The sequence below is a fragment of the Haliotis rubra genome, unplaced genomic scaffold, assembly GCF_003918875.1.
Source record: "Haliotis rubra isolate DU_JTF1 unplaced genomic scaffold, ASM391887v1 Scf2079, whole genome shotgun sequence".
Lineage (NCBI taxonomy): Eukaryota > Metazoa > Mollusca > Gastropoda > Lepetellida > Haliotidae > Haliotis > Haliotis rubra.
In genome coordinates this window covers 1-8,782 of record NW_025766091.1, presented here as the reverse complement: position 1 = coordinate 8,782, position 8,782 = coordinate 1, and the positions used below count along the sequence as shown (strand labels likewise).

General features: G+C 41.1%; 1 protein-coding gene across 1 annotated transcript; it reads left to right on the top strand.

The window, feature by feature from the left end:
• Positions 1–5,526: 5,526 nt before the first annotated feature.
• On the top strand, positions 5,527–6,168 carry LOC124276317 (the record flags this gene model as incomplete). The annotated part of the gene is made up of 2 exons (XM_046711930.1): positions 5,527–5,948; positions 6,071–6,168. Coding segments are annotated over exons 1-2 (520 nt in total), but the record flags the coding sequence as incomplete, so codon positions are not given.
• Positions 6,169–8,782: the final 2,614 nt, after the last annotated feature.

The following is an 8,782-nucleotide window of genomic DNA, read 5'->3' as shown; positions in this document are numbered from 1 at the left end:
TTTTACAGTCCTTCGTCAACAGGTTTTTAAAATTTGTGTATTTATCATGAATTTATGCCTATTTGTAGTCACGATATGACTGTAATACCGCCGTTGTGACTACAAACTTTAACTCACTCACTCTTGTCATCTCTCGTACTGTAACTGCCTCCTTGCCAATGTAAGAAAAGAACTCATATACAGACTTCAAGCAGTTCAAAATACAGTAGCCAGGATTATTGAAATGGTCCAAATTTACTCATTCATCGCCAATGCTAAGAGGAACTTGAATGGGTTACTGTTGCTTCACGTGTTGATTACAAGATCCGCCTCATGGCTTACAAATGCTACAACCATCTTGCACCGTCATACCTAAGAGATCTCCTCACAGTCTACATATTCTAATCTTCTACATTTGGACAAAAGATGTTTTTCTTTCACAGCTGCGTCTAATTGGAATTGTCTAAACTGCTACCACTGTCTCTGTCTCATAGAGCGCACAGAGCTCATCATATTTGTGATTTGCTGTGCTTTATAAAGGCATGTATTATTATGTTTTACAGATTAAGATGAAAATACGGCAGAGAGAGTTCAGGTGATTTTGGCACAATCAAACTAGAAAGGCTCATCATGAACTCAGGGCCTTGCCCCCTCTTGCCCAGACAGCGACAGAAAGCGCTATCTTGTCGAACCCACCAAGACTTTCGGAGAATATGTAGACTCCCCAACACTGCAGCCTTCTGCAGTAACCAGAATGTCAGAAGGGCGGTGCTCCCGGTGGAGAACCCGGGCATTCTCCTGATCTGCGCCAAGAGATCAGGAGGTACCAAACCAAGGGCACCGAGAACAATGGGGAGCCTGACGACAGTGTGCTTGGGATGCATGCGAGATATTTAAAAAGCGAGGTCCGCATATTTAGCATGCTTTTCACATTGCTGTCCAAAGGGACAGAAAATTCAATACATATATTAACATAAATACATTCATTGGCTTTGTCAAAAAGGACAAGATCAGGTTTGCTGTCTGGAATTCTTCTGAGGAATTCTTCTGAGGCCTATTCCAAAGAAGTTTAAAGCCGTCATTTTCCATGAGGCCCTGGACATGTTCAGGGTCGTACCATGGATGGACCGCAAAGCCACAGGCATGGCGAAGATGATAGTAGAAACAACGATCCATGCCATCATGTCTTTTAAGATATGCTGTTTGTTTCGAAGAAGGGCATCCACTGACAATGTGTTGGACAGTCTCTGTGAATGCATTACACAGTCGGCGTTTCATGTTAATATTATCTTTAAGAATCACATTTAGGTGATTGCGAGTGGGAAGTGACTGGTCCTGGGCAGCAAAAAGGAAGTCCTCAGTTTCACATTTTAGACCAGGCGACTTCATCCAGGTGAAGGAGTCGGTGGGATTGCTATTCTGTTCCACACACTGCATGTACACTCGATGCAATGGCTTCTCAGAAAGCTTCTCCACAAATAACCGACTCTGAGAAGACTTGGTGAAGGACTTCACCTGGTATACTCCCATCGCTGTACCGCCCAGCAGTACATTGCCATCAACTAAATCAACCTCAAACTTCCGATTCTGTCCAACAAAATAGCTGTGGAATTCCTTGCTTTCATCATGAGTCCTGACATGGATCACCAGAGGATCATCCGGTAAAAACATATGTACAAAAGCACACTAAAATTCTATCATGAAGAGCCTCCACATTAATCAAACACCGGCCTCCAGAATTGATTGCACATATAAACGATTGAGAGAGGAACGAGGGAGGTGGGCTCTGTTATTAGACATGATCCTTCTGGTCAAGTGGTCAAGACTCTGGATGTCTTGTTTTGTCCAATCAACTACTCCAAATAAATTGGAAAGGACTGGCACATCAAAAGTATTGGTGGCTTTGACCTTGTTTCGAGCATTTAGCTCTGAGCTCCAGATGTTCTTTAACCGAGATTTGTACTCAGCCCGAAGTTAGTCTTGAATCTGGGCATTCTGGAGCTATGTCTCGAACTTGCATTTCAAGATAGGTGTAGGACTGATCTTCCACAAGATGCTCAATAACTCCTCTCCCTTGTAACTTGACCCATCCATCATTAGTTACCTTGCCACGTTTCAAATGAAAAGAATTCATTTGTCGAGTCCAAATGTCATGCCAGCATCATTAGAAAATGACTCGACAAGGAGAACCTGTTCTTTCAAATTGGTATATCCTTTGGCAAGGAGCTCGATGTCATCCATATAAAGGAGATGAGGAGATGGGGATCTGTACTGAGGAGGTCCGGGATGGTAACCCTCCTCTCTATTGAGCAGAAAGATCAAAGGATTTAGAGACAAACAAAAAAGCCAAACACTTAAGGAGTCCCCCTTGAAAATTCCCTTTCTGATTGGAATAGATTCCGAAGTCTACACCTGCCCTTGCGAGTGTATCTCAAGATGAGTCGATCAGCAACTCATTAAAGACTTGAGTAAATCAAGTAGTCGCTCAGGGAGGTCGGTACAATGAAGAGACTTCAGAAGCCATTCATGAGAGACACAGTCGTATGCTTTTTGTAGTCAATCCAGCACATGGAAATGTTACGGTGATATGTTTTAGCCTCTTCCAAAATCATTTTTTGTACAAGAAGTTGATCCTAGCACCCCCACCTCTTCTTCTTTTTATTTTTATTATCAACTTACTATTGCGTTTTTCATTTAAGTTGTAAAACGAAGAAAATCATTTTGGGGACAGACTCGTGGAAATTGTAACTCAAACATATGTTGTTGTTTTTCCTACGTGACAGAAAGGCCTTAAGAACAGTCACTATGAGGACCAAGACAATTATGACCATGGCAGTGGTGCTTGTATTTGCCTGTTTGTGGCAAATGGGGGACACCCAGCTAAGTGAGTGCAACTTAATTGTGTACATCTCTGACCAAATGCAAAACTTGAAGAAATACATTCCGTCGGTCGATTTATGTATGACTATGCACCTGATGTGAAGAAAGCCATGAAATATTTGTCGTTTGATTCGAGAATGATCCCGTTTTCATTTCACTGCCATAATAACAAGACGACATTGCTATAAAAGATGATTGTTTAACTTTGTACTTATGCCTGCAAAAACGTGTAGTATGTGTAATATAGAAAATGAATTCGTTTAAACGTCATATCTTTTCTTCTTGGTGTGATACTGATGCTATAGGAAATGTGTTTGGTGTGCTGCAAGGAGTCTGTTAACGTCCGCTTGCTGTCATGATAATGTCACATTTTGGGGTCGCTCGAATTGAGTTAGTCATTATCTTTGGTGCTTTGGTGCTTTGCTCATTACTCCTGTTTACAAAGGCATATTTCTGTTTGTTTCGATTTCTATCCTCACTAACAAACACACACTGTCTCTTCGTTGTTGTTAAATGACAATAAACACCTGACTGTCTTCTTAGTTTTGTTCACTTTGTGTAATGAGCAGAAGGACGTGTAATATTAAATGAGCAGGTTTACATGAAAAAGTGAGTGAGTATGGTTTCAGAGAGTGATTGCGGTCTTACGCCACTTCCAGCAATATTCCAGCAATATTATGCTGGTGTACAACAGAAATGGGCGACACATATTGTTCATTTGAGGGGAATCGAACCCAGGTCCTCGACGTGATTAGCGAACGCGTCCACCACAAGGCTGAACCACCGCCCTTACGTAAAAGATGATGGATTCAAATATTAGAAATCTAATCATAAATAAAAACCAATTTGGAGCCGTTAGGTGTTTGCTTAAATTTTGTCATTCACTTAAAATTATTAATAGTGTTAATTTATGTTTTGGTTATTCAAATTCTTCATGCGCATATCTGCACAAGGAACTCAAATTCAAAAGATTTATTCTTGTTTTCAAATTTACAGTTTAAATGCTGCAAGTAAGCAAATACGCAGCTTAATGCATTCACACCTTATACAGGTAACCCAGATCATGTCCTTGTTTCCACTACCTCATATACGGTTGGAAAATACAATGCTAAATACGAGATCACACACGCACACCACACGTACAATGTACATGGACGTGCAAACGCACGTATGCTCTCACATACAAGATAAAGTTAAACACTAATTGTAGCCTTTCCACATTCCATAAAATCATGCAGTTATTCAATATTTTAAATACACATATGTTTGATATGCATTCAGAAGTTGGTAGGGTAATACAACACACTTGATATGGATGTGCAGCTTCAATACTATTTACAATTCTTTTTTGGCACAAAACATCTGATTGTTGTAAGGTGGGGGGGGGGGGAGTTGTGGCTCATATCCGCCATTCTGTTTTTATGACGTAACATAGGTGTGACCTTTGTGTGACCTTATCGACTGTTGAACCCCACCCTCCTTTGGGAGTCTCCAGGTGTGTTTGTGTGACCTTTAGGTTCACCTTAGTGGTCTGTGATTATTATTCAATTATCTTATGAGTGGTATTAGTTTGCTCGAGTGTTCACACAGCAAAATCTCTTTTCAACGTAGAATTAATATCACACTATGAGGGGAATTTAGCTGCTATTTATTAGGCCAAAAGTTAGATCAGAGCGCATTTTGTTAAATCAAAGGTATCTCTAGCCGGTTTAAAATACGCTGTCATTTGGTACACAAGGACCAACTCCGAAGTTCTGAGTATTTATTTTTGTAGCTGTTAAAATTCATGCGCCATGCGCCACCGTATATGATATGCGTGAATGGGGCGCTGTCTATGCACTACTGTGAGTACTACTACTAACAGCTGAAACGCTTGCTCGCTGAGCCGTAACTGAAGAGACATGTGACAGCTGTGATTGGACGAAATCGTGTAAGGTGTTATGTTTGTTAAAAGCACCTCCATCCAAGCATTAAAACTGACCACCATTTTAAGTATTTAATGCTTTCATTTGTATCACTTATGCTTATGCGTGTACAGATATGTTCAAGTAGGTGACAGTTTGTGCCGACCTGGGAGGGTTGATGTGTTTAGCTTCCTGTGTGTGGCTTCCTGTGCTCGCAAAGTTAGCCGGTTCAAGTTGACCAGAAATTGTTTTATTGCAATTTAAAGGTCAGACTGTAATCATGTGTACATGGAATGGCTGTCGATAATTTCAGCGTGGTGGCGAATGTAGTGTCACAAATGGTCAGCTTAAGTTGTTTAAAGTTCAGACTGTAATCATGTGTACATGGAATGGTTGTTGATCATTTTCAGGATGATGTTGAATGTATAGTCACAAGTGGTCAGCTCCGTTATGTAGGGAGAGAAGTGTCTGACCGGAATTAAAGACAGGAAATGGTAAGCAGTTGAGGACTGATGGTCACTGAATATCTCAAGTAGTTTGGTTTTACAGTGATGAAATGATTTAGCATTTGTCATATACATGTATATAACTGAATAAGAAAACAAACCTACATGTGTTCTCCTGTAAAACTTTCCAGTGCTTTCACTCAAAATTTTAAAGCTGAACTTTACTCTCAAACTGCAAACATCCAAACACCCATCCATGAATACTATATATAACACTTTTTTGACATCATGTGACACAAAGGTTACTCACATGCCTAATGAAAGCCGAGATTATCAAGAAACCACAAACCTCCTTTGACCGTGTTAGAGCTTTATTAGATACCCTTCCCCGGCGGGAGCCAGAAGCCTACACCCTCTTCTGTAAAGCTTTGGAGGAATGTGGAGAGATACAGGCTATGACATTGTTGGGACTAGAGACAGACAAGACAGAGCTACAGGATCCTCGTTGTCATATAGACTTAGACAATGACGTATTTGTGACGTCCAAGATGTGGAATGGAGAACTAGGAATTCATGTAAGGAAGTACGATGTATATCCTAGTGGAAGAAGTTATCCTGCCAAACGTGGTATTGTCCTGAGTTTGAAACATTGGCTGGAACTTAGTGGCGTCCATTTCAAGCTTCAGGAGGCCATCAATCAAGGAAGGACCCATGATTATGCTCATGTGGGAGCCAATATGTATGCTACTTTGGATCCATCGACAGTGGTAGAATGACCAGAAAAAGTGGTAGAGTGATACCTACTAACAAATGTATTCTGTTGTCCATAGATCAGTGGGAAAAGCTGGTAGATTGTGTAAGAGTCATGTTTGACTTTGTGCCAGAACTGAAAGAGATGGTTCCCTGTCTCCTTCAGGAACATCATCAAAACCAGATCGGAGCTTTAATGTGTTCCTTCTGTAACCCTAGTGACTACAGTCACTGGGTGTAAAGCCATTCTTGGTTTAGACACTGTACTGTGCGGACATGTGACCACTGCTCTGGGATATCATGGATGTATGTGGACATTACCCACTCGACAAGACACTCGACTGCTGTGCAATCAGTACTGAATGGACTTCATTCCAGAAAAGACTCGATTCGTTTAATGACTGGCCAGTGCAGATGAAACAGAGTCCTAGTTGCATGACCCAGGCAGGATTTGTGTACTTAATCAGAGGGGACACTTGCAAGTGTTTTCAATGTGATCTCGTTCTCAAGAACTGGGAAGTAGATGACGACCCCTGGGTCGAACATGAAAAATGGTCTTCAGACTCTCCGTAATTGGCCCTGGTGGGAGTACCTCAGAAAAATATTGTCCTGCAGGGGTAGTCATGTGGATTTGCAACTGAGAGTGTGATGTAAAATGTGTGAATATTAGAAAGAAATCAATGTTAAGAGTACATCTGCATTGGTTGTCTATGTATAGTCTTTTGTCGATGTATAAATAGAGGTTTACTCAAATACTAATCTCATTGAGATCCCAACCGTGATAAGAGCTTGTTTGCTAGAATTATTATGGATAGGTACATGTTGAAACATTACGAATTTTAAGGTTCATGTTAATGTTTCAAGACATTGAGGAGATTCGACAAGACATCTTAGAAATGAACAGAGAACAGATTCTTCCCGTCAATGGTATTATCAATAGGTTATTAAAGGGAAGATTACCAGTGAATCAATATGAAAGGCGTCGTTTTCTGAGGGAAAAATGATAGAAATAACTATCTAGCTGTGTTACGAAGATTAGTTCACCCCATTTTGGACGACAGACAGTATGTGGAAGAGTCTTTTTGCCAGTTACATGCCTAATGTAGCATTTGTTTTGAAACCACCGTTTGTCAATGCACTTTAGAGATGAGGCCATTCAAAATGCTTGGTTGTTTGATAGAGCATTGGCTTAGTACATCTGGTACACCCGTCTTAGGTTAAGTTTGTCAATCCGGGGAAAGAGCATGTATGACCATCCTGGCAGTGATGTTGAAAGCTACTCCAAGCCATGAAAGGTCAATTCAAACCGTAGATATCTATACATAACAGGCCACGAGGGCTATCTAGCTTCATTTAGCCGTGGACCAGTGACAGTGACACATTACCTCAAGTCGCTCCCGTTTTCATCATGAATAATCCACAATACAAACTCTTCGTACCCAATGCTGATAAATGGACACGGTTTTACATACTAAGGGCTGAAGGGAAAGGAGATCCTTATCATTCTAAAATGCGTGGAGGAGAATAATCTGCCATGATGTCTGTCGATCGATATTTGGAACTGCATGACCAAGAGTGGAAGAAACAAAAAGAACCAGAAACCTCAGAGCAACCTAAGATTAATTTTGATACCCCTACTCAACACGTGGTCGAATAGGCCAAGGCTGTTATTCAGATGCAGAAGAAAGGGGGATCTAAAGCTGGAAGTTCCTCCCAGATTCCCATGAAGAAACGGAAGACGACCTTTTAGATAAAAGCAGCCTGTAGACATTGTTCCCTAACATTTAGACTCGGACCACCATGCAGTCAACAACGTGTCCCGTGTGCAATTTCATTTTTTCCAGAAGGGATGCCATGCTTAGACATCTCAGGAATCAACACCACCACAACCACAAGCACCTCCTCCTCCTCCTCCACCACCACCACCATCACCACCACAACCATCACCTATGATGCAACCAGTGCAACCACATTCATGAGAAAGTACTACCCAGTCATTGGAAGAATTTAGACTAATACTCCCATTTACCATGATCGTCTCAAGGCCCACCTCAACTCTGTGGCTTCCTGTACATACTATTTATACCTCTGTAACTATTCACTGTCATTCACCTGATGAAGGGGCAAGTATGAGCCCAGAAACGTCGTGTGTAAATAGTTAAGAAGTTGCACATCCATAGCAAGTGTCTTAAATACACGTTGATCAGCTAACAGTGCAAACATAATAAGATTTATCAGATTTAAGAGACGTCCCTGGTGCTAAAACATCTATCTTATCTGTAGTGTTTTCGTCCATGTCATTTGGCCAACACAGGACACAACGTCAAGCTGCCTCTGTCGTTTATTACCAGCCGACCATTGAGGGATACAGACGCGAGCGTGCCATACGCATAAACTGCACGTGTTTTTACGGCATACGGGGAATGCGGTGGCAAAGTAACGGAGGCCAGGTTGCTACAAGAAACAATATGGTTGACAGCAGATATATAACAAACAAAACTGTATATTCTACATTAACATTCCCAGGGGCGTAGCTTCCATTATGAAAAAAAGCCCGGGCTTACACATGATTGTTGCCAATAAGGTTGGGTAAGCCCTCAATTCTATCTAAATATAAAGCCTTGCACCCTATCGGGCTTACACGAAAAAAAATTGGCTTGCTACGCGCCTGATTCCATAATATTTCAGTAAAGGACAATTAAGTATGTGTTTTTTTAATATAGTGTAACGTACGTAAATTGCTTCAGTGGTGTTGATTGCTGAGTGCTCAGTACCATGACATTAATGCCAGTCATATTCTCAATATTATAAGTGTGTATGGCC